The sequence below is a fragment of the Prionailurus bengalensis genome, chromosome A3 (genome assembly GCF_016509475.1).
Source record: "Prionailurus bengalensis isolate Pbe53 chromosome A3, Fcat_Pben_1.1_paternal_pri, whole genome shotgun sequence".
Classification (NCBI taxonomy): Eukaryota; Metazoa; Chordata; class Mammalia; order Carnivora; family Felidae; genus Prionailurus; species Prionailurus bengalensis.
This window is the reverse complement of record NC_057354.1, coordinates 87,073,893-87,100,425: the sequence shown is the minus strand read 5'-3', so window position 1 is coordinate 87,100,425 and position 26,533 is coordinate 87,073,893. Positions and strand designations below refer to the sequence as shown.

At 43.0% G+C, this 26,533-nt stretch overlaps 1 protein-coding gene across 2 annotated transcripts; it reads right to left on the bottom strand.

Annotated features, from left to right (window-relative positions):
• Nucleotides 1-134: 134 nt before the first annotated feature.
• On the bottom strand, nucleotides 135-26,252 carry MXD1 (MAX dimerization protein 1). Of its 2 annotated transcripts, none has more exons than XM_043603578.1 (6): nucleotides 25,920-26,252; nucleotides 25,076-25,175; nucleotides 20,167-20,196; nucleotides 4,652-4,766; nucleotides 2,891-3,050; nucleotides 135-2,657 (listed from the first exon to the last, which is right to left on the bottom strand). In XM_043603578.1, exons 1-6 carry the CDS (start codon nucleotides 25,990-25,992, stop codon nucleotides 2,470-2,472), a joined length of 666 nt encoding a protein of 221 aa, XP_043459513.1. In that variant the 5' UTR covers nucleotides 25,993-26,252; the 3' UTR covers nucleotides 135-2,469. The 2 variants fall into 2 exon arrangements, with proteins under 2 accessions (XP_043459513.1, XP_043459514.1); XM_043603579.1 differs by having other exon boundaries at nucleotides 135-2,654; nucleotides 25,920-26,222.
• Nucleotides 26,253-26,533: the final 281 nt, after the last annotated feature.

Here is a 26,533-nt window from a genome sequence, read left to right as displayed (position 1 = left end):
CACGCCGATTCGGTCTACCTTGAGCTTTGAAAAGTAATGTCTAACCCTGGTGTCAGTTTATCACAAGTGCATTAAAAATAGATCAAATTCCACATTTCTATATGCAATCAAATTGAAAAGGACCAGACAAACAGTGCAAAGGTCAAATAATTACTGTTTTATATTGGGACAGTACATTTCAACCAAAAGACAAAAATGCAGTTTAACTTAAACACAGAAAATAATGGCATCTCTCAGATGCCTTATTTTGAAATCAAACAAATACACAAATTCTGTTCCCCTCCCTCCCCCGATGCAAGCCCACAAGCTTTGCCCAAAGTCTTGAGTTTTCGATGCCTTAAGGCATCTGGCATCTTGGACTTGTGAGGCGCTTGAATGTAGCAATTAAAATGCTTGAGAGGTCTCGTGAATGGCATTCGAAAGGGACCTCAAAGTGCAGATACATCTTTTCAAACATGTTACAGGCTGAGCTGGCTCTTTCAACACTATCACTCTGCTTAAATTCAGGAAGCAGGCTTTAAAAATGCAAAAGGCATACAAGTTGTATTTCAGTGCAAATCTTCAGCTGGTCATTGGAAAAGATTCCAATTAAAAAAAAATCCTTTGTGTCACCTGCCCCTCCCCCCACCCAAGCTGAAATGAAGGAAAAAAAAAAAAAAACAGAAAACAAAAACAGAAGAATGACAGATGAGTTTGGAAGCATTTAGGAATCGACTACTTCCGATTAAAATTTTTTTAATAGAGAATCATTAAAATGAAAAAACAAAAGTAATCTTTGTTTGGCCCGCTCTTCACGTGCAGAATGAGCTTCCTTGTGGAGCACGTTTGAACTCTGAGTTGTGTGGAAGGCGGAGGCGCTGGAGGCATGGTGAGGCTGGGAGGGGGCCAGAGACCGCAGGCGGCGGGGAGCGCTGGGCGGCTGCCCGCCCCCCCACCCCTCCGCCGGCTGGTGCAGCCTTGGAGCCCTTAGGTTGCAGTGCGTCTGTGGACTTTAGGAATGTTCTCGTCACTTTGTGACACACACTCTGTTTCAGCGTCACAGGGTTTACAAATGGTTCAAATTCAATGAAAAAGACTCGTCAGAGGTGGAAAACCTCGACGTCAAAAATATGAATGCAAAAATATTAAGGGGAACGAACCAATTTTGTAGATACCTACATACAAAGTTTCTAGAACATCTATAAAAGCACAAAGTCATAAGAATTTGTTTTCCATTACATTAGTTTATATAAAATGAATAAATAGTATTTATAGATTTAATGTGTCTTATGTACATATACATGTGCTCTGTTTTAGCTTAAATAAAAATGCTACAAAGTGGGAGACCACTTAAGGGGGAAATCATAACCAAAAAGAAAGATCAGCCTTTTAAACTAGCAACCCAAAAGCCTCCATTAAGAAGATTCTGGGCGTATCCAAAAATAAGGAGAGGAATTCTAATAACACTGTACCCTCCCCTCCTGTTCACCTGCAACAGAGTAGAAATGTGGACTTTTCCTTTCACTGATGATGGACACTAGCTCAGCTAGTGCCAAAGCTCAGTTATTGCTGAAAGTTAGATAGGAAAATAGATTAGAATTGGACCAAGTGTCACTTATTTGGGGGTGAAAAAAAGGCATAATCGCTTTGTGTTAAGTGGGAAATGGAGATCTCATTTATCTCTGAGGTAGGAAAAAAAAATGTTCCAGAGACAAGTAGCATAACAAACTTGGAGGGGAAAACGGGTCTTGGGACAGCAGGGGACGGCGCGGCCCAGAGCACATCGCAGAGATTGTACCGTCTGGTGGGTGGGAACGAGCGCCGCTGGAGCTCTGATAAAGCTGTGCCGCCCCAGAGACCTGCCATCAAGATGTCCATTCTAAAGTGAGAAGTACTGCTCCCATCCACACGCGGGTCACGGGTCGCGGGTCGGGGAAGCAGCGCAGGGTGTGTGTGAGGGGGTGTTTTCTGGAGGTATTCCTGACTCCTCACGGGGGGTGAGGTCCACAGTTAAGTGCTCTTAAACGCCGCTTTCAAAGCTTGCTTTGGAGTTCTGAGATCAGGATCTCGACTTTAAAAGTTTGTTTCCTTCAGGTTCCTAAGCACAAGACACATTCGGACATTTCTGCTAGGTGAGTAACATAGCCAGAAAACTCTAAGAAAGGTTTGCTAGACTACACGGGGATGGTAAGGAAGAGGGGGAAACTGCTGAGATGTGAAAGTTGCTTATTCGGTCTAAGAATTCTTGGGTGCTTCAAATTGATTGGAATGTACAGTCTCTCGGATGAATTTTTAGGGAGAGAGAAGCTAGTGGATGCAATCAGAAACCCACAATCCTAAGCACTTCCGCGAGAACGTTTACAAAGCTGAGTTTGGTAGAGGTGGTACACGGAAGCTTACGTGCAGGGGGGCTGTGGGCGGGTCCAATACACTACCTAAGCCCGTCCGCCGAGAGAACCATCGGGAGGCAGCCGAGGAGACCACGCTCTCTTAGAGGCCCAGACACGTCTTGTGATTGTCCTGGAGCTTTATCCTCTTCATGCTGGAGCTGGAGTAGCCCTCGTCACTGCCGAGGCTCTGCATGCTTCCCCGCTCGTCGGAATCGCTCACGCTGCTGCTGCTCCAGTCCAGGTCCCCCGTGAGATAGTCTGTGCTTTCAACGTCCACGTCGATTTCTTCTGTGGGGAGGACAAGAGACACTGGTGAAGCCATGCTTCTGAAAGCTCAGGCCAGAAATCCGAGCCAGCCCCGCCAGGCCCTTCTCTGGACCTGGTGCCTAAGTGCAAAAAGGAAAGAGGGACTTGTTACCGGATGTCACGTTACTCAACGAGTCTAAGTCACCCGTGGGCTCCGAGTTCCTCCCCTGTGCTGCCTGGGCCGGGTCGGGGGACACGCAGGGTGGGGGGCTCACCCCTGTCGGAGTCTGAGCGCTCAGAGGAGACAGTGGAGCCGATGCTGTCCATCCGTATCCTCTCGATGCCCAGCTTCTCCAGCTGCCGCTTCAGGTGTCGCTGTTCTCGCTGAAGCTGGTCTATTTGGTGAATGGCTTTTCTGTCACAATCTTCAAGTTTCTGCAAGCCAAAGGGGTAGCTGTTGGAGCTCATGGGCAGATTTCAAAATTGGCAATGACTCTGCATCTTCCCCTCTCACACTGAGCTGTGTGTCAGCCTTTCCCCAAAGCCATTTGGGGTCACTTATCTAGCTTCTCACAGGGCAGGAAACTGGCCAGTGACTCCTGCCTTCGTCTAACCTCTTCTGTATTGACTCAGCCGCGGGTACCTGCACTGTCGGGGCCCTGGGGATGGGCACGGCCGGCAGCCCCCCCTTGGCTGGGGGGATGCCCTGACCGCCTCTCTGAGCTGGGGCGCTGCGTGCAGCGGCAGCCGTGAGGCGCTGCCATTTACAAGTACGGGTATTCAGCTACACATTCCGATTAGAGAAACACTTTGAGTCGTGCCAAATCCCAATTAACTTCTGTTTGTTTCCTGCTACCAAACGGTGCCTTTTGAAGTCCAGATTCCAAACGGTCCAACATAAGAGCTTAAACACGTTTCTGTAGACCACTTGTTTTTACAAGGCTGTTTAACTGTAGTTATTTTGCTCTGAATAGAGGTTCTTCCCCCACTGCCCCCCACAATTGTCATGTATACAGGCCTCTAACCACAACTAAAGTGACATTTGTCCACTAGTGACTAAAGGATTACAAAAACACGCTAAACAGTGAGTTTCGCTGTGGCTCTCAGGAGTTTGAATACCCCTCCCCTCCGCTATTCAAGCTACTACCAAGCAAGGACTCTGTTTCAGACCCTCTGGCAGGTGAGCATAAAGACCTGGTCCCCTCCAACAACGGAGACCACCACCAAAGTGTCATACAAATCATGGTCAGATGTCAGCTGTGACCAGCGCTGAGAGAGTATGCTCTCCAACGATAGGTCCATCTGGGGCAGGAAGCCTGTAAGCAGGGCAGGAGAGGTTTCCCTGAGCTAGTGATATCTACGTTAAGGTCTGAAGGATGACAAGAAGTGAACTGGGTGAGGAAGGGAGGGGAAAGCCTAGCAAGCAGAGGGAACAGCACATACAAAGGCCCTGTGTAGGACGGCACAAGTGCAAAGGGCTGAAAAGGCCTATGGCACAAGACGCTGTACAGGCAGGTAAGGACCAGGTCGGACAGCCTGGGGCGGGCCTGCTGCAGAGTATGTCCTGAGCCACTGAAGAATCTGAAAAAGGGGGACATGTTGATTTGATCTTTCGAAGGATTCTTCTTGGGAAACATGGAGCTTAGCTCAGCAGTGGCCAGAGGCATACAGGGAAGCTTCTCTGGAGTTTACCACAGTAGATGATGGCAGGGTGAAACGGAAGTAAACGAGCCCATGAAATGTTTAGGTCTTAGAGGTGACTTAGACACCGTGGCTACACAGCAAGAGCTAGCAAGGGTGACCCTGGCTTAATCAAATGGACAACTGGATGGGCCATTTAATTTCTGCTACATAGGAGTGAGAAACAGTTGGGGTCTTGGACATGTTGGGTTTGGGATGCCTGGGATTCATCTAAGAGGCAAGGTGGAGGAGTTCAGGGGAAAGAACTGTCCTAGAGATACACGTTTGCTATCCTGCATCAACAGGCAAACCTTTACTTAAGGTCAAGCTGAAAGGAATCCCAAGGATATACCTACCTTTATGTGCAATTTGGCTTTTGTCAATAAACTCAACGTAGTGTGTCGGTTCGATTCAGGTCCAAGTGGCACTAGCCCCTTCAACTTCTCCAGGCACAAGCGAAGATGGGCCCGCCTAGGAAAACAAGGTCACGGTAGCACTAAGATTGAGCGTCCAACTTTGGCTCAGGTCATGATCGCGTGGCTTGTGAGTTCAAGCCCCGCATCAGCCTCTGTGCTAACAGCTCAGAGCCTGGAACCGGCTTCAGATTCTGTGTCCCCCTTTCCTGCTCTGCCTGCCTCCCTCTCCCCCTCCTCTCTCTCTTGCAAAATAAACAGAAAAAAAATTTTTTTTAAAGAGTATGAGGCTGCCCAGACCCAGTAACGGCAAATGCCACCAAAAATCTCTAGCCAAACATGTTTGGAAATTGGATAGCTCTGGTGAAAGCCACAAAGCAGCAAAAACTCGGGTTGTGTAAAGTGTCTCTATAGTACAAGTGTTAGGGCAGGGACTCCTGTCTACTCTTATGAGGCACATTTACCAGGTTAGTTCCAGTTTTCTGGGTTATGATGTGACCTGACAGAACACGCCAAGGTGAGAATCCTTTCAACCCATATTTCCTCTTTTCCCACTCAGGATCACTAGAACTCTAGCACTGCTATATGGAGTATTTATACATGTGAATGACACATATGGTTATTCATCACAGCTTGCTTTATGCAAAGAACAAAACAACCCAACTCGCCATCAATAGGGAGCTGGTTAAATTATGGTAGGTCTAGACAGTGGGATATGATGTAGCTATGAAAAGCAGCAGAAGGTTTTCTATTTACTATGAGGAAAGAACTCTCAGATATATTGGGAAAAGAACGATATCAAACCATGCATCCAATATGCCATCTGTATATTGGTAAAATGGAAGAAAAATATATTTTTGTTCTCTTATGTGAACATAAAGTCTGGAGTGATCAATAAGAAACTTAGTGGCAGGGAGAGAGAAGTCAGGGAATAGGCAGGGACAAGGGAGTGGATTTTTCCTGAATATATTTTCTGGTTTTTCAATTATGTAAACTGCTATTCAAAAAGTTACTTTTTTTTTTTTTTTTTTTTAGATAAGGAAAATGCACATCACTGGCATTGCTACACTAACAGGCACACAGAACGGCTAGAGACAACCACACACAGGTCTTGGAGTGGGCGAAATGGTGCAGTGGGACAGAGGGGAGAAAGCAAGGCCACATGAAGCAGGAACCGCAGTAAGCCACCAGAGAGAACCTTTACTGCAAGCTGGCCAGGAGCACAAGAGTCCCTCCAGTTTTAGAAATTAACACTTCATTGAAACCCTTCTTTGTGCTTTTAGAACCTAGCAGATCCCAAGAATGGGAGAAACGGCCAAAATTCAGAGCTTTTGCTTCAGCCTACTGGGTCCTTAAAGCCTTCACGGGCCATTCCAACCCACAGTTGATTCCTCCGCTTTCTGAGCACTTGTTTATACTACTCATCAGGAAGTTCACTGTTCTGCCTGAATTGTTTGGTATTTGGTACTTAACCATTCATTAGAAACTCCTTAGAAAGTTGGACTTCCACTTAATCATTGCTGAGTTACCACAGGGCCTCTCCCTCCCACCTGCTTAATAAATGTTTGCTGAATGGCTCATGTCACCTATTCAACTAGGCTGTAAGCTCCTAGAGGACAGGGTCTGTCTCTACACCTGCACCACCAACAGTGCTTAGGCTCCTGGGGTTTTAAATACATGCCCACTAGGGGCGCCTGGGTGGCGCAGTCGGTTAAGCGTCCGACTTCGGCCAGGTCACGATCTCGCGGTCCGGGAGTTCGAGCCCTGCGTCGGGCTCTGGGCTGATGGCTCAGAGCCTGGAGCCTGTTTCCGATTCTGTGTCTCCCTCTCTCTCTGCCCCTCCCCCGTTCATGCTCTGTCTCTCTCTGTCCCAAAAATAAATAAACATTGAAAAAAAAAATTAAAAAAAAAATAAATACATGCCCACTGCCCATACACGACCACTTGGACCAGAGCTCTTGGGAGCCTGCGAGGCTACCCTCCAGTGGAACTGGGAGACAATCTTAAAGCTTAATTTGCCCTCCCCCTCCCCGCCTTAACATTTTTGAACCTATTAGCGAAAGTTGGGAATGCAGACTAAAAGAAGAAAACTGCTTCAGAAAGCATGAAAATGACCAAGGAAGGCAATTCTCACCCTTCTCATCAAGACTTCAGGATGTTCCCCCCAGGTAGATCTAACGAGTGATGCATCAGACATCTTTTTCTGCCCCTAGCCTCATCTGCTTCCAAGCCTCCTTCCTTGTCTAGCTCTCGAAGGAGCTGTCCTAGACGCTCCAAGGGCCCGCTCAGCCTAAACAAACTGGAGTACAGCCTTCACTCCTGAGCTAGAAGATTTAATGGGACAAAAATGCCTGACTATTTTAGAAGACTTCCACTTGCCCTAAAAACCTGTCCATGTGGAATGGCCACAAGCAAAGACTCACACGAGAGGTTTGCTCCTCCCTCTACTACATGAGGGGAAGAAAGCAGAACCTGTGTGCAAAATGTCCGTGTTCACCTTGAATGATATCTTCCTCAAAAAGAGCCATGAAAACAGCTCATATTAGAAACACCATGAGAAAGTAGAACTAGTCACTTACACAATTACCCAACTTATTTCTCCCAAAGTTTATAGACTAATTGTCAAGTTAGGAAAAAAGTGTAAAAATTAAAATTAGATTTAGACATTTTTCAGCTTGCTTGTTATCTGCAAAGACTTCATGATTCAGAACAGGGTCCTATTAGTCATTTTATGATGTGGGTTTATCTACAAATATGAGTATGTAAATTTTTTAGGAAGTTTGTCTACTGATAAAAATAAAATAATAAAGTCATCTTTCCATGCATCGTCATTTCTAGTTACACAAGGAGTCTGGCCCAGGAAGTGTAATTTTCACTACCCAAATGTGGGTTTTCCAAAGAACGCTTCCAGTTGTGAAACTAGAAATAAGCCATCTGATAATTCAAGCTAAGGGTAATACATGTTCATTCAGTGTTCTCTGGCCTGGTTCTATGAAAATAAGACCGGAGCCTTTTCTGGATTTTTGTCCCGATCCAGAGCCAACTTCTGTCTTTGGCAGTGCCTGCCTTGGCCTCCTCCGGCGCCACCTCGCTGCTCCAGCCCGATGGCTGCCCTGCCCACCTACCACCTGCCTGCAGACATCCACAGGCTGGAACCTAGGCCAATGCAGGGAAGGGGTGAGGTCTACGGGGGCGGTCTCAATTCCACCACATAGTCGTGAAAATCAATTCCTGAACCAGATAAGCAAGCAAATAGCCCCTCTGCGGCTCCTTGACCCTGAGACACACGCGCGCACCCTGGGATCTGGAATCCCTCAGCCAAGTCTGACAGTACCCATGAAGCACGAGATCCAAAGCAAGTAACACAAACACCCGTCTCAGCTCTCCTCCCCAATCCTGACTGTTCCCTGCCCGGGACTCTGGTCCTCCAGGAGGGGCTTAATGTCCTGCTCTGGACCTGGTCTAACTCCCCTTTGGAGAACCAGTAGAGGTTCTGCCACATGGACTTAACAGGAAGCCACTCGATACTCCTGTCTGATCCCTACTTCGACCTTCTCTCATCCCATCTTCTTCAGCCAGTCCTCCTCCTGTTGCCAAGAGCTGCCTACCAGCCTCCCACCCCAGCACAAGAGGGCTGTGCCAGGTCCTGGCTCCCTCCTGCTCCCAGCTGCCTCTTCTGTTTACGTTGATCCAACTGCTTTGTACCTAGGTCACGAACTTTGACAAACTTCATGTGCTGACTCTTCAGAAATATCGCTTTAATTACTCTGAATGGACTGATATACCTTTGGTCTATGGTAGCATAAAGAGGCCAATCTTTGATCTGAGCTATAATCACTAAAGCTCAGAATCAAGTGTGCCCTATAACTAGGGATAACGAAGTTAGATCAAATTATAGCTTTTCTTCAGTAAGGTTTTGAAAAGGATCTCAATTTCCATTTTTGTTTTTAGTTATTTTAGTATTCTGAATAGATCAGTCACTACACAACCGAGTGTTAGTGTCATATGTAAGAGTAAGGGTTTAGGATCCCGGCTTTTTCACTCCCTGTGTGACCTTCAGCAGATAACAACTTTCCTCAGCAGCAGATAGAGGATGGCCACACCTGAGAGGGCCAGTGTATTAATGGAGACAAGGTATGGAAGCCCCTGGCCAGGGTCTGACAGGAGTGCTCTCCAGCTGGTAGCAGTTATTCTTTCAATCCTAACTTCCTCTGTAGACTGATAATTACCAGGAACAAACAGATACTTATAGCACTATAATTCCTTTTAAAATCAATAGTTAACTCAAAGTGTCTCACTAGGTAGATAGAGGCTATCTGGTAAAATCCAATTCTTCCTTAAAGAAAAGCTATCTTTTGTCATTAAAGAAATTTAATGGAAAATGTTAACCTATTTTCTATGGAAATACAGAGCTTGCTTATGCTAAAGGTACTATTTTTTACATTTAAAAAGTCAGCAAGGACAGAGAAGGAAACCATCAACAAATCTTAAAGGCAACCTACAGAAAATGGAAGATATTTACAAATACCATATCTGATAAAGGCTTAGTATCCAAAATATATAAAGAACTGATACAACACGCCAAAAATAGATAATCCAATTAAAAGTGGGCAGAAGACATGGACGTTTCTCCAAAGAAGACATACAGATGGCTGACAGACATATGAAAAGATGCTCAACATCACTCATCATCAGGGAAATGCAAATCAAAACCACAAGGAGAGGTCACCTCACACCTGTCAGAATAGCTAAAATAAACAAAAACAAGTGTTGACAAGGGTGTGGAGAAAAAGAAACCCTATTACACTGTTGGTGGAATGCAATCTGGTGCAGCCACTGTGGAAAACAGTATGGAGCTTCCTCAAAAAGTTAAAAATAGAACTGCCCTATGGTCCAGTAGTCGCACTACTGGATATTTACCCCCCAAATAAACACGAATTCAAAGGGATGGACACATCCCTATGTTTACAGCAGCATTATTTACAATAGCCAAATGATAGAAGCAGCCCAAGTGGCCATCAACAGATGAATGGATAAAGAAAATGTGGTGTGTATATATATATACACACATACACAGTATTATTCAGCCATAGAAAAGAATGAAATCTTGTCATTTTCGATGACACAGATGGGGCTAGAGAGTATTATGCTAAGTGAAATAAGTCAGAGAAAGACAAATACCATATGATCTCATTCACATGTGGAATTTGAAACAAAACAAACGCGTGAAGAAAAAAAAACAAAAAGAAGAAGAAGAGACAAACCAAGAACCAGGCTCTGAACTCTACAAACAAAGCTGTGGTTACCAGAGGAGAGGTGGATTGGGGGATGGGTGAAACAGGTGAAGGGGGTTAAAGAGGGCACTTATGATGAGCACTGAGTAAAGAATTGTTGAATCACTCTATTACACACCTGAAACTAATATAACACTGTATGTTAACTATGCTGGAATAAAAATAAAAATAAGCAAGGATCTTATAAAGCTAATTCATGTGAAAGGAAAGACTCTTTCATGGCCACACATCATGTAGAGGCCTGGATAGAAGGGACCCAAAGGTTGGGAGGGAAGTGTCTGAAGCGTACCCACTCCTCTCCCAGCTACAGCAGCACCGCAACAGCCGAAGGAAAATACAGGGGCAAATACTGACCTTGGAAATGCAAGCACATCTCTGAATGTGCTATCTACATTCAAAGAACCTAAAATATCTCCCATACAATAGCAAGAAGAAAGGGTAGCATATTTAGGAATAAACTTAAAACAGCTTCAGAAGAAGGTCTAGGAAGGAAACCATGAAACTTTGCTGAGAGATCTAAGAAAATCTAAATGGAAAAAAGCACATTTCCAGATATGAAACCTAAAAGTAAAAATGTCAATGTTACCCAGTTTGTCCACAAATTTAACATAATTCCAAGAAAAAAAAAATCCCAACAGTGTTCTTAATGCTGGGAAATTAAACTTTATCTAGAAGAATAAATGTGTGAGGGATTACCAACTTTTTGAAAAAGAAGAAGAATGAGGAGGAATGTGCTGTACCAGATCTTAAACTGTATTATAAAGCTTCAATAATTAAAAAAAAAAAAAAACCAGTATACACTAAAACAGGAATAGATATACAAATCAAGTGCACAGAGTCAAAAATTCCCAGAAATAAACCTAAGAATAGGTATGAATTGAACCTATAACAGAGAGAACACTGCAGGTCCTTGGGAAAAGAATGGATTATTCAGAAAATAGGAGAGTGGGGAGATTAACATCAAAATCCATTCCAAATAGGGGCGCCTGGGTGGCGCAGTCGGTTAAGCGTCCGACTTCAGCCAGGTCACGATCTCGCAGTCCGAGAGTTCGAGCCCCGCGTTGGGCTCTGGGCTGATGGCTCGGAGCCTGGAGCCTGTTTCCCATTCTGTGTCTCCCTCCCTCTCTGCTCCTCCCCCGTTCATGCTCTGTCTCTCTCTGTCCCAAAAATAAATAAATGTTGAAAAAAAAAATTAAAAAAAATAAAAAATAAAAAAAATCCATTCCAAATATATTAAAGATTTAAATACAAAATATATTTGGTCGGGGCGCCTGGGTGGCTCAGTCGGTTAAACGTCCGACTTCAGCTCAGGTCATGATCTCACAGTCCATGAGTTCGAGCCCTGCATCGGGTTCTGTCCTGTCAGTTCAGAGCCTGGAGCCTGCCTCAGATTCCGTGTCTCTCTCTCCCTCTGCCCCTCCCCCACTCACGCTCTGCCTCTATCAAAAAATGAATAAACGTTAAAAAATTTTTTTTAAATAAATAAATAAAATATATTTGGATACCACAATTTCTGTTGTCAGTTTTCCTTAACTCTGTTCGGCCATGACTTATGGGAAACTAAATATCCAAGTGAAAGGAAGTCATTAACGAAGAGGCACTACCTCCTACTGGAGCTTTGGCACAGACAGAGGGCATCTGGGCTAGGTGGCGTGCCCTTAGCTCTGAATGCGGCTCTTTTTATTTCTGCCTCCAGACTTCAGCTTCCTCAATTCTATCCGGGTCTCTCTCCCTCTCAGGCCAGCAGATTTGTAAACTGGGGAATAAATGAGAAAAGACTAAGACTATAGGTGGACTGTGCTATCTGCAGACAGTGCTCCTAAATTTGCTGTTATCCCAAAAGTCCTTCCTGACTTGAATGTGATCACGATTGGGAATGGCATCAAATCAGGCACATGTCTGTGTTGTGAGGGAGGCACGGTTATCAGAGATTACTTTTTTTTAACTGAAGGTATAACTGAACACTCTCCTTTCACAGTAAAGCGCAGAAAACAAAGATGACTTAGGTCAGAGCAGAGTGTACGGCTAGGCAGCCAGTGAAAAGGGTAGATAAGTAAATAAGTTCATTGGTGGAAATCTAGAGACACGCACCTGGCTCTCTCATTCATTTACTCCACCAGCGTTTCCAAAGGATTACTATGCACTGCTACTTGGTGCTGGGATATGATGTCGAGTTAGACCAAGTCCTGGCCTTTGAAGCTTCTTAAAATTTAGTTGGGGATCAAACACGTAAACATATTATTGCAGAATTATTGATCTGAGCTACCTTCAGACCATGACAAATAGCAGCTCCCACTGAAAGTTCTAGAACAGGGTCCTCTTGGCCCTCTACCAAACCTATTCTTTGCCCTCACCCATACCTTGTTTGACTTAACTTCTTCGCAAAGGTTGTCAAGCTTTCATAGACTATCATCACCTGTCTTCCCCTTTCCAAATTGATCACCTTCATTTCTTCACTCATTCATACACTGCAGTCCTCCTATGTATCTGACTATTCTTTCATTATCAAATAATGGAAAAGACCAAGACTTTATGTCCTGTTAACCCACTGGAGCCTAGAAATAACAATGCATCTGCAGGTGCTGATCCAAGAGTAGAAACTGGCATCTTAGGCAATTCGTGCCCCTTCTCTTTGAGAAAAACCCCACTTAAACACAATACACTGGACCTCACTGAGGACTACTTTTCATCAAAATTGGACTGGATTTTTTTTTTTTAAGGTTTATTTATTTTGAGAGACAGAGCGTGCAGGCGTGCAAGCAGGAGAGGGGCAGAGAGCAAGGGAGACAGAATCTTAAGCAGGCTCTGCACCATCAGCATGGAGCCCGACGTGGGGCTCGAACTCATGAACTGTGAGATCATGACCTGCGCTGAAATCAAGAGTTGGATGCTTAACTGTGACTGAGCCACCCAAGCGCCCCTGGGCTTCAGATTCTTAACTGAAGAAGAAGAAAAAATACACCAAACGATAAACAATAGCCTATTTAACGCTGAAATTTCACCATCTTATTTCCTATCTTTGTGTAGGTACAGATCCAGCCAATTAAATAGCTTCATAAATCCTACAGGATAATTGGGGGTTGAATAAAAATTTCAGAGATGGTACATATAAGCTATATAGTGAGAAAAACAGGTTTAGTATAGAGTAAGAAGAAACAAATAATCTTAAGGGGTCAAAAATTAGACCCTAAAAGTGATTCTATGTCACAAGAGATACTAACTTTCTCCAGGTTTGGGGTTGAGAAAGAGCCTCGCCAGGTTAAACAAAAAGTCCACGTGAAGACCACAGGTCATGCTTTAAGGTAAAAAAGTATTCACCTTCTTTCTCTAAACTGATCCCTTTATAAATAATTGCCCAAAGCATCATTATTACCAACTTAACTGGAACCTTAGAAGGTTTTGAAGTTTTCTCATAATGGTGAAAGTAATCCTTGTTAAAAACACAAAGGTAGTTATATGTGCTATAGCTATATGGGAGCATGGCGGTTACATTTTAAAGCTATAAAATCATTTCTCTACTAAAAGTATGAAATACATAAGTATATTCATTAATATTTCCTTTCTGGAGCCCAATTTTAAAAACATCCAAGTACATATTATAGTCAGTACTTGCTATAGCTCTCTCACCCTTTGACTATTAATGACTATGACAAAAAGGTCAGTGAATACTCCCAGTACTCTCAGTCCCAGTATTCCAGGCACTGAATAATCAGCATACGTCTCTTCTCCCAAGTTCTTCCAAGGGCAGATGCCATCTATTCAAGAGGTATAGTCCAAGAAAGAAAGATTCTAGTGGTACAAATCTGGGGGCTCCTCCACACCATCAACACAGACCAGATTTGTACACTGATAACTACATCCCTTCTTTGTAATAACTGGGCCATGCCCTTAGCCCCATGTGGCAACAAAGCAATGTGGATTTGTTACAACACCCTAGAGTGCAATCTGAATGTGGTCAAGAAAGTTCAGAAGCAGTAAGAATGGTGCAATGCCTACCACAACTTTGGACCCGATGCAAAAGCTACGCCCCTACCCTCTTCTGATATAAGGAGCTTGGCCATTTGCAAAGCCAAAACCCAAAAGAAATAACTATAGGGACCTGCAATCAATTACAATATCCTGCCAGAAGAGACCTGATTGCAATGGTTTCTCATGCCAGACCAGATGCCACTGAAATACTGTTAGACCAAATGAAAATAATAGCTTAGATCAGGCTGCTGAGTCCTCCCCACAGAGCACACACAAAAATCTTTTGTCATGGGCTCAGAAGACTCTAGCAGAGGTAATCTCTCTAGACCAGCTGCCTAATTCCAGCAAGGCCTGCATACGTACCATTCCAGAAAAATGAGTGTCTATTATTAAAGAAGATACCAGAGCCTTCTTTGGGTGGGGGAAGGGGGGAGTCCATTCTAGCACCTGACTCCTGACCCACTGGCTGCAGCTTATATACATTCCCTCAGTTTCCATTTGCTGAAATGCTACTGAAAGGCATTCAGACTAGAGGAATTCCCAGCTAAGAGAAGGAAATACAATTATCATCAACAAAGCCATATAATAACAACAAAAGATTCAAAGATTTCCTATATTCCAACAAGAATTAATTAGCAATTACATTGGGAATCCAGTAGTGATCTAAAAATGTGTAGGGGCTTCAGGGTGGCTCAGTCTGTTAAGCATTTGACTCTGGATTTTGGCTCAGATGATGATCTTGTGGTTCGTGAGATCGAGCCCCATATTGGGTTCTTTGCTGAGAGTGTGGAGCCTGCTTGGGATTCTCTCCCCTCTCCCTCTCTGCCCCTCCCCCACTCACACACAGGCTCGCTCTCTCAAAATAAATAAACAAAAGTTAAAAAACATAAATGCAGTAATACCTTTTACAAGAAATATGCAAGGGGCGCCTGGGTGGCTCAGTCGGTTAAGTGTCCGACTTGGGCTCAGGTCATGATCTCACAGTTTGTGGGTTCGAGCCCCATGTTGAGCTCTGTGCGGATAAGCTCAGAGCCTGAGCCTGCTTCAGATTCTGTGTCTCCCTCACTCTCTCTGCCCCTCCCCTGCTCATGCTGTCTCTCTTTCTCAAAAATAAACATTAAAAAAAATTAAAGAAAAAAAAAGAAATATGCAAGATCTATGGGGAAACACCATAAAACATTAGAGACAGAAAACGGATCTAAATGAAGACACACATCACATCCTGGATGGAAAGAGCTAATATGTGGACGTGAACTTTTAAAGTTAATTTATATTGAAATTATTAAATTTTTTATTTATTTTGAAAATCCCCAAAGAATTTGAGGGATGGGGAGATGGATGGACTATAAAATTCATCAGGAAAAAAAAAAAAAAACTTGTGAAAATAGCTAAGATCATGGTAAAATTAAAAAAGGAGGAGGGAAGAGTAGGGATTTGCTTTACCAGATCTTTTTTTTTAATTTTTTTTTTTTTCCAACGTTTATTTATTTTTGGGACAGAGAGAGACAGAGCATGAACGGGGGAGGGGCAGAGAGAGAGGGAGACACAGAATCGGAAACAGGCTCCAGGCTCTGAGCCATCAGCCCAGAGCCCGACGCGGGGCTCGAACTCACGGACCGCGAGATCGTGACCTGGCTGAAGTCGGACACTTAACCGACTGCGCCACCCAGGCGCCCCTGCTTTACCAGATCTTGAAGTGCATGGCAAAACCTCAGTGACTAAAACAATGGACACTGGCACAGGAAGAGCAGATGGCCAGTGGAACAGAAGTAGTCGTCTAGAAACAGACTCAGCAGTAAACAAGAATTTAATATACAATAGAGGCAGCAACTTCAAACAGTGAGAGAAAACAGTGAGAAAATATTCTGTTAAGGGAAATGATAAATTAGAAAATTATGTGATATGCAAAGGGGCAATCTCTTTCATATATATCCTTTATATTATATAATCTCTTCATAAGAAGGAAAAAGAAACGTCAGAGTAGAAAATTGGGCAAATGTTATTTAACAGGTGATACACACACACACACACGAAAATTATTTGACTGTGCTAATAATGTAAGAAATGCAAACTAAAACAAGTTGTCTGTTTTTGTTTTTTATTTACCAAATTCATAAGGGTCTTAGAGTATCACCTTGTGAAAGTATACAGAAGATACAGCCTATAACTTGCCTGGTGGACAATCCAGCTGTCAACACTAAAAATTAGAACAATGTATATTATTGTTAATTTCATAACTATAACTTTACCCTAAGGAAATGATTATGATTTTGGACAGAGATTTATCTACAAGGTGGTTTAAGGAAGTGCTTTTCATATTAGCAAAATACTGGGAAGAACATAAACAGGGGATTGGTTATACGAGTTATGGCACATCTGTCTGAGGTAAATACTGGCCTTTGCTAAAAGTAATGTTAGAAAAGGAGACTTAAGGACACTGGAAAATATTCATAATATAGCTTGAAAAGAAGATACAAAATATCTACTATATGATCCCATGTTGATGAAAAAAAGTATACACAAAAGTCTAGATGGATATGGAACTTAGCAGGAGTGTCAGCAGCCGTCAACTGTCCCAAGATCTATTACAGGTGATTTTTATATCTTCCAAAACAACTGTTGAGATACACTTCAAAGTTCACTGGTTTCCTCTGGCTGATAGAATTATGGAGGATATAAATTGTTTTTAGAAAGACTTTCTATATTTCTCAAAATTTTCTAGAAGATTAGTTTTACAAAGAAAAACACCACACACTCAAGGGTGTTTCCTTAGGAGGCTAGAGCCACAAAATTCGTTAAGGTTAAGAGAAACACAGGCTAAGGGACAGGCACTCATATCTATAGTGATATTACTGAACCCTCCGCCCCAGGGGTTTCGTCTTCACCCGGTTCTGTGTTCCCAGCACCTAGTACACAGCTTCTTCTAACATCTTCTAATCTAGTGAATGGAAAATACCCCCACCTCCACCATTCTAGAAGGCTTTTATCTTCTCACCAATGCAAAGGTTATCAATATCGTGGTGCTGAGTCTAATATTCTCATAGTAGAGTCCAAAGGAACACCAAATATAATTATTCAGAATCTCTGAAGTGTCACAGAAAAGGTTTCTGTTTAAAAATCTAACCCAAGTATAATCAACCCTGCAATATCAAAGAGAAAAATAATTCCCATTGTTAGAAGTTCTTTTCCTAAGGTTTTGAGAGACAGGTCAATTTTTTTATGTGACGTTTTAAGGTAAAGAATGGCTAAAGTATATATGCATGAAGCTAGGTAGGATTCTTTTACAGGAATCAACCGCTAAAACCAGGGAGACTACAAGAGCAACTATTCAACTGACTTCAAAACCGGAAGATTCTTGAGCATCTACACTAATAAGGGGAGAAGAGCCTGATAACTTTGTTCTTCACTTGGACTGCAGCAACCAATGCTTGGTTAAAGAAATTTGAGTCTTTACTTCCTTCTTTTCTGTTCATGTGCTCTAGACTAGAGAAGGAATTGTCAGGACTTTAAAAGACCAAATTCCAGAACAGAAAGGACAATATGGAAACCAGATATCTAACCCTTCAACAAGCAAAAGTTGACTGGTCATACAGAAGCAGTCTGAATTAAAAGCAGCTTGCCCAGTGGTGACTTCCACTCCAGTTTTCTAGATTCTTTGCCTCCAGAGCCTCTTGTGCATACCTCCATCTTAGCACATAGTATTCTCACTGAAATGGTCTCTGTGTCTTTCTCGTTAGACAAACTACATTTCTCTAGGATGGGGACCATGCTGATTTAATACCCCAGTGTGACCTCATTTAGTACCTAGTATGGAGCACAAGTTCTTGAGACACAGTAGGCAAAAAAGAAATATCCCTGAACTGCTAAAATAAAAGGTCCAAATGACCTTTATTTATGACTGACATCGTGTGACATTCTTGCAGAGGTAAAAGGCATAGAGTTGTAGTAAGTGTAAGAGCCCTGATCTGAAGGGTTAAAATCTTAGTAATAATAAAAATAAGTGGCTAATGGAAATATAAAAAAATAAATGCCTACGAGGTCGGGAATGGGGGAGGAGAACTGGAAGACTTTTCAGCACAAAGAGTCCCAGTGTCCCCAGTTCACCCAAAGGCATAAAGTTGAGAGAAAATCTAAAGAGGAGAAAGAGAAGCCACATTTGACTGCTTTTCCACCTTAAAAGATACTTTTGAGTTCTCAATTCAGGATATGTAAATCCCTAAAGCATAAAGGAAGCTCTGACTTACAACAGTCAGTCATAATCACAGAGAAATTAAAAGGGAAGAAGAGGGCTGGGGAGAGGCAAATGTGCGGCGAGGCACATGCAGCCCCTCAACCCCTCAACCCCGCGCATGTGCACACACAAAATTCCTCAGTGGAAGAATGCTAAATGTTCACTCTGTTCCAAGATTCTCTTTCCTAGTAAGTCTGGTCTGTCCTTTCACTGACGAAACAGGTCATTCAGATCCTGACTTTCAGAGTCAGACCCCCTCTTCAAACTCATAGAAGGTTTGCATGAAATAACCATATGTATTTACAGAGCCATTATTACACATCATCATCTTGTTCATGCAGAGCATTGAGAAAGCCACTCAGTCTGAACGGGTAGCCTGTATTTCAAATTGATGGGCGCTCAGAGACCAGAATGAGGCTTGCTCAATGGTTCTCAGCCCTGGCAGCATATGAGAATCACCTGGGGAGCTTTTAAAAATACTAGAGCAGAGTCTCAACACAAACCAATTAAATCAGAATTGCTAGAGGTGAGGTCTGGGCATTGGTTTCTCTCTTTCTTTTAAAAGCTCTACAAAGAATTACCATTAATTCCTCCACCCCCAGCATGGTAAAAGCAAGTGGTTACTTTTTTTTTGTAAAGTCTTTATTAGAGATAAAAGATTTGCTTTAAAATACTCCATGGAGAGGGGTGGTTTTGATTATATAAGATTTACAAAATGTTGGTAATTGTTCAAGTTGAGTGATGGACACATAGGACTTGATTACATTATTCATTCTCATGTGTCTGAAAATTTCTCTAAGTTATTTTATAAAATCAGCAGAAATAAAATTTTTCTCCCCAAATATATAAATGCATATATAATGTATTTAACATAAAATATTTTTAAGTTATTTTTTAATTAAAAAAAATTTTTAAATATTATTGACAGAGACAGAGCGTGCCAGAGGAGGGGCAGAGAAAGAGGGAGACACAGAATCCAAAGCAGGCTCCAGGCTCTGAGCTGTTAGCACAGAGCCTGATGTGGGGCTTGAACCCATGGACTGTGTGATCATGACCTGAGCTGACGTCGGACATTTAAATGACTGAGCCACCCAGGCATCCCTAAGTTATTTATTTATTTATTTATTTATTTATTTATTTGAGAGAAAGAGAGAATGAGAACGAATCTGAAGTGGGCTCTGCATGGACAGCAAAGAGCATGCTGTGGGGCTTGAACTCACAAATTGTGAGATCATGATCCGAAACAAAGGCAGACGCTTAACCAACTGAACCACCCAGGCGCCCCAAAAATATTTTTAGAAAAACATTAAAATAAAAACTTTGCAAACGACTCTAATGTACGACCAGAGTCAAGAACCAGTAGGCTACATTATTGAAGGTGGGGCAAAGCTGATTTAGAAAATAAAGATTTAAACAAATAGCAAAGAGGCAATCCAGGTGAGAGAGATCAACTCAGGCTCAGCCAGATGGATCCCAGTGAGGGTGGCAGGCTTCCTCTAGTGAATCACCATTTTGTGCTATGCATAGATTTGCCTGAATTTTGGAATCTTTATTCACAACTGTAAATACACACACACATATGTATGTGTATTTATATATATCTGGGTGTGTACATGATTAAAGACAGAACTACCAATTATATTCAGTAGCATGTAATTTTTTTAAAAACACTATTTGTGAAACACTGCTCATGACCTAAAATGCTTTGGCCTGTGAAACAGTCACCAGGAAAGGCACTCCTCAGGAGAAGCAGGTTGCAGGAGTGAGGGGTGGGGTGTGGTCTATTGGAACCTGCAAGCCCTTCATCTACCTAAGTGATTTATGGGCAGTGCTGCTTAGACGGCCTGAGTAAACTCTCGTATCAGGTGCTATTTGTGGGAAAAGACAAGAAAAGCAACCAAGTCTCAACGAACAGAGTATACATCAAAATGGCCCCTATCCCACCCGCAAAATCCCCAACTCACCTATTCTTCTCCATTTCATTGTGAGTTGATCTGAAAGAGGGAACAAGAAGAAAAGAGTAAGATTCTTCCTGTCTTAAAGGACTACTTCAACACCAGAACAATTCTTTAATTTCTTTCTCTCCAAAGTTGGTAGTAGAGAAAACTGACAAAGGGAGAAAAACTCGGTGGGTTCTGCTAAATAAATTAGTCCCTCTGAGGGGTTAGATAAATGTAAATATCTAAAATAGAGTTCAAGGAGAAGGGACAAAGTTAAGAGGTGTGGAATCCCTGGTGGAAATAACAGGGGTCTCTACGTACAAAGAGAAAAGCAGTTGCCCAATGGGATACGAATTCGGGTTATAGAACACCGAAGCTTTCAGGCTGCAGTTACAACAGTGGAGGTAGAGCCCCCTCCTAGTCCTGCAGTTTTTTCTAGGTGGGGTATATACGCCAAAACTTTATGCTAAGTTGTTTGACAAGAGGACACAATTTTAAATGGATAAAAATAGTACCTCTTCCCTCAACCTTTCTACTCCCTGATGTAATTATTTGATCACGTACAACCCGACAAACGCTACTGATGACTAGCTACCAAATGATTTCAGGAAGGGGCTTCTAAAACTCAGCTCAACATAAAGATGGCATAGACTGGTTAAAGCAACAGTTAGGGTGAAATCTGAAGTCCAGTTTTGTCACTGACCAGTACTGTAGAAGAAATAACATTCTTTACTATCTTGTCCTTGGTTAACCCTTCTGTAAAATGGGAGTAAAAATTACTGTCAATTATCTACTGAACATGCATGGATCAATGAGGTAGCAACTGTAAAAGTGATTAGAGAGCTTTGGACGAAAGCTGTGGTGAATGTGAAATACCATTATTAATGTGTTTATAGCTGACCTTGAATATAAGGTCTGGTCTAAGAATTTATGGACAGGTTTACACAGAAATCCCGAGAAGCCAGTCAACACGGCCACTTCAGTGTTATCCTTACACAACTCCTCCCTAACTAATCATAAGCTTGAGGAACCTCCCAGCATTATAAAGGAGCTGAATCTTGACCTTTCTTAATGGAAACTCTCTGGAATCTAACCAGTTCAGGAGATAACACCCTGGCTCAGGACATGAATTCTATGTGGCCACAATCAGAACCTTACTGGGCCTACAGAGAACTTCTCACAGTAATCACGGAGAAACAGGACCTCCACGAATACTCAGCCACGCATTTGTATCAGGTGGGCAACCACCACCAAGTTCATTCAGACCAGAGAAGGGGAGCAGGGTGTACATGTGGGTTTGCAGCCTTGGGAAGAGAAATTTTCAATCTAGCACTAAAACTTGTCTTCCACAAGGATCTGGGACACCAATTTTTATTCACGAAGAAAACCAAGAAAATAACGACAACATTTTAAGTTTTAGAATATTTGTTTTCTAGATAAAGGACCTCACAATTAGTTGCCTTAAAAGATTTACACTGATTCACCTGGTTTTCCCTCTGCCTTCTTCAGTTACATTTTTCTGAAGGTTTACTTCCTGCGACGGCCAGCAGGATATCATAGTTAACAAGAGTCAGGCCTGCACCGCAAACCTTTGGCTTTAAAGCACGTGGCATTTTAGTTTTAACAGGGAATAGCAAGTTCAAAGTCTGACAGATTTTTTTAAAGTATATAACAGCAGCTGGTCAGGATTTCCCTGTTTAACTATAGACAAGGACCATCCCAGGACAGTGGTAGAGAAGGGTGAATATTTGAAAATAGAATCTCTGATTACAGAAAATAGCACACAGGGCACTCTTACCAAAAATTTCTGGATTCTTTGAAGATATTTACAAATAAGAAAAATTCTGAATCCCCAAGAGAAACTTAACAAATTCCATAGGAAGTACAACTCCTTCCAAACTTTGAACAGTTTTTGAAACTACAGATCTTATTCGATTACTTAAGAGTATTGAACACATCATGGTTTTTACAAGGGGACTTCTATTTAATGGCTACAGCAATACTGAAGTGCATTTGGGTGACTGGAACGGAGTGTCTTTAATAAAAGTAAGCCTTTCAAAAATCCTGTCCAGAGATTGCTTGCCAACTCTGTTAATGGGTAAACATTTTTAATTAAAGCATTATAAGAACACATAGATACCTTGTGTCAAGATTATTTTTCATGGGATTATTGAAGATGTTTGATAACTCTGAAATCACTGGTAAAGGTCAAATGTCACCATTAAAAATATATTCTAACAAAAAGATAACTAAGCCAGACTACAGAGTGTATGAGAATAGGAAAAAGTCCTTGGGTTCAAAAAGACTCCACATCAGCTCAGCTATATGGCCATGGTTGCGTAAAAGAGCTAGGTGGCAGGTGTGGACTTCCTCTTTCACATGAATGCCAAAGCCTGCTTGACCAATTTAACAAAATATACCGTTAAAAATCCTGGATTTCAATTCTAAATAATTAGTAACTCATTTCAAAAATCAGTAGGAAAGAAAAAAAAAAAAAAAGAAAAAGATTCCACCTCCCTATATTCCAGTAGTTCTCTGGATGATTCTGAAACAATCAATATTCAAAATTTCAAAATTTCATTTGGTTTTGTTTATTTTATTAAAGTTTTTTTTTTAATCTTTATTTTTGAGAGAGAGAGAGAGAGACAGAGACAGAGAGAGTGAGTGTAAGTGGGGGAGGAACAGAGAGAGGGAGACACAGAATCCAAAGCAGGCTTCAGGCTCTGAGCTGTCGGCACAGAGCCCGATGCGAGGCTGGAACTCACAAACTGTGAGATCATGACCTGAGCTGAAGTCGGACACTTAACCAACTGAGCCACCCAGGCGCCCCATTTGGTTTTGTTTTTTAAACAAGCAACTAGAGAAACTGGATTAAGATCTGCATTTTCAGTTCCCAAGAAGCTGGATATGTGGCTAAATCTTTTTTTTTTTTTTAATTGTCCTAGAAAAAAGTAGCCCCCTGACTCTACAAGCAACGAGCACAGCATTTCAACCTGAATTAACAAGAATACACTGTTATCCAGTGGTTATGTAAACCAGAAGTAATCTCTCCATAGCCCTCACCTCAGTTCAAAATCCTGACCATACATGGCCTTGGATAGAAGTCGAATTCAAATCAAGGGGTCAAACTGCATTCTCTGGGGAGATGTCTCACTGCTCAGGAAGAGTCATTCTAAACAGGGCATGAAGGAAGTGATCACATTTAAAACAACCTGCTCTTGCTTCACATCTGCTTGGTGCCATCTCCAGGTTTAATCATGGTTTCTCAAAGATCCCTGCACCACCGAGGTTATTACACTAATTCATGATTAGTCAAGAATATGGGAAACATGTGATAACCATGGAAAGCAAACCAAGCTCATTAAAAGAAAAGAGCTTTTCCAAAACAGAAGTTACAGCTATTTCTTCAATAATAATGCTGGATATTAAAGAGAACGAATCTGTTTCTTGGCTTGCGATTCTTAACTATCATTATTTTTCTTTCTTAATCACCTTTTGGGACCGGCCTCCTTCTCTTTCAACAACATCATATTCCTCTCCCCACCACTGAACCTCCTCCAACTTTCCTGTGAAACTTAGGGAAAAAGAAAGTGCTAAGGATTAAACCTTGACTATTAGTGTGGACAATTCCTCCCAAATTACCGGTGGATAAGCATAAAAGCAACAAATGGACTACATTTTTGAAGAAAAATAAACCAAAAGCCTTCAAAGTTCTTCCAAAAGTTTAAAAATAATGTAACAAAATGCAAGACTGCTGAATTGTTTTATACCGCTGCACAAATCAGTATTAACATTCTTCTTAAAAGCCCTTAGGACCCACACGCACATCTACTGGGCACCACCTTCAGGTAATGTGAAAGATGGGAGGGAAAGGAAAAACCACAGGGGTAGTTAATTACCAGGTTCATCCTTCACGTGCCTTCCTATTCAAGAGCTCAGCACATGTGTGCTGCTCGCATCCTGTGTTTTTACCAACAATGGGGTGAATCAAGGACAGAAGCAACAGCAAGTACAAGTTTTAGGTTTAAGTGGTCTGTATTATGCCACAGAGGCTAATCAAATACAGTTACCTGCAGGGAGTTATTCATGACAACGGGAGAGGAATAAGGATTCTAAATCAGTGATGAAGATGTGAATGACTTAATTTACTGGAATCAAAAGTGTAATTAAACAGATCTAGAAGATTTCCTAGCTAACATATTTTAAGTGGAAAGAGAGGAAAAAAGGGGGCAGTATCATTAATAAGGAAAACTATATTCAGGGCTTTAATGTGACTTCACTGGACATTAACCACATACTCCCCAGAGAGATTCACGGATTTTAAGAACTATAAGGCTAACCTAAAAGGACTGTGGCATATTAATATTTTAATATTATTCATTCTTCCATCACCAAAAAGGCAGGCTTCAACGTCAACCACTCCTCTTTGCCATCATCAATAGATGTTGACAGATTATCAGGCAAATAACTGCATTTAATTTACATGTTGAATATGAATTCCTACCACCTATGATAAATCAGATACTTTAACATGTTTATAAAATCTTCACTATGAAAAGTAAAAGAAATGGATAATATCCAGCATTTTCAATTACAGAAAACTTGCCCTGAATCTGCAACTTCTGAAGGCAAAATACGGTTACCATTAACTAATCCCACTGGAAGTTTCCAAAAATTTTTGTTCCAAAAGGGAAGAAAAGCAAAATTAATTTTAAAAGTTCATAAAGAAATGTAAAACATTTCCATTACTCTTTTCAGTCCGCTCAACCCAAACAGAAGGGCTGCTTCCTCCAATGGCTTAAGACCATGTGTGCCTTACTGAATCATGATTGCTAATGTATTTAGTTATAATCACAACAGGCAACTTCCATTCTGCAGTTTGTGTCATCTGCAGTATAATCTAAAAGAGAAAAAGAAATATTTACCAAATTACCTGCTACTGCTGTTATTCTTCTTGGATTTGTTCCTCCGTTTTAAGGCATCTCTGTCCTTGTTATTGTATGGTAACATGGAGGCATAACCATGTTCAGCTTCTAGAAAACCGAAGGATCCAGTTAATGAATGAGCCTAGAACATTCAATACTCTCTCCCCTCCACAGCATTTCCTTTTTAAATTTTATTTTTCAATACAAGAATATCGTGGAAAGAAATAAACGAAGCAAAGTGGAATTCTTAGAACAATGATTGTTTTTTAAAATTGTGTGAATACCCTCAGTTCGGAGCAGGTGTAAGGAGCATTCCAGCTGCTCATTGTTGAGAAAGACACGGCAAGTCGCTAAGCTCGTGGTGCCTGGGTTTCCCACTGGCAAAGTCCAGCAGGTTGGTGTGCTTTAAGTGGGACCAGCCTCAGGCGAAGGTGCAGGGCATACACCCGGAGCCCAGAGGGCGGGGAAGGGGGCGCGTAAGGCAGGAGCTGCTCCTCCGGCTGGGGGACGGGACGCCAGGCCCACTCGGGGGCCGGTCGGGACGAGCCCCGGTGAGGTAAACCAAGGGCCTGGCCGAGGGGACCCCGGGCACCCCATTCGCTTCGGGGTGGGGACGGAGCTCGGGACCCCGGGGGGCAGCAGCCCCTTTTCCACCTCCATTCATCGCCTTTGGGGCAGCAGTGGCCTCCCTTCGGACCGCGCGTGGGGAGAGCTGGAGGGGTTGGGAGCGCTCGCGGTCGCGCTCTCCGCGCTTCCAACCACCCCCAGAGCGGCTGGGAGCCCCTACCCGCGGCGGGGCCCCTCAAAGCCCCCGGCCCCGGCTCGGGACGGACCCCTCCCATCCCCGTGCACCTCTCTCCCGCCGCTCCAGGTAGTCGGCCGCCTCTAGCAGCATCTGGATGTTCATCCGAACCGCCGCCGCCATTCTGCACCGGGGGCCGGAGCCGCGGGACCAACCCCCACTGCCCACGGGCTCGCCGCCGCCGCCGGACACCCGCACCCTGCTGTGGACCCCGCAGAGCAGGGTTGAGAAAGCCTCTTTGGCGACCGCGCTCGCCGGAAGGGGGAGGGGGGCCGGTGAGCTGGGCACCGCCAACACCGTGACAGAACCCGAAGAAGAGCAGCAGCCGCCACCGCCGCGGAGTGTTTATCTCCGACTCACCATCCCCCCGCCCCCAGCCCCTTCTCTTGACAGGCCCGCTTCGGCTGCGTTCCTCATTGGGCACCCTAGAGAATGCCCCGCCCCTGGCCTTGTCCGATTGGGGAAAAACATTAAGGCCCCTCCCCCTAGAGTCCGCTCCTCTCTCTGGTTGGCTGCGCTTGACAAGGCCCGGGCTCCACCCCCTCTTTCCAATTGGTGACAGGATTCGCAACTCCGCCTCGTGCTCCTTCCCTGTTTTCCATTGGTTCTATACCGACAACCCCCTTTTGCTTTGTTAGTATTGGCTCAGAGCTACAGAAAGCAA

What these genes read in the sequence shown, in the direction of transcription:
- MXD1 (XM_043603578.1), bottom strand. Translation starts at nt 25,992, where the DNA reads ATGGCGGCGGCGGTTCGGATGAACATCCAGATGCTGCTAGAGGCGGCC. An exon ending in CCTGGAGCGGCGGGAGAGAG is followed by an intron (nt 25,176 to 25,919) that starts GTGCACGGGGAT and finishes TCGGTTTTCTAG; the next exon opens with AAGCTGAACATGGTTATGCC. An exon ending in AAGCCAAATTGCACATAAAG is followed by an intron (nt 3,051 to 4,651) that starts GTAGGTATATCC and finishes TTTGGCTTGCAG; the next exon opens with AAACTTGAAGATTGTGACAG.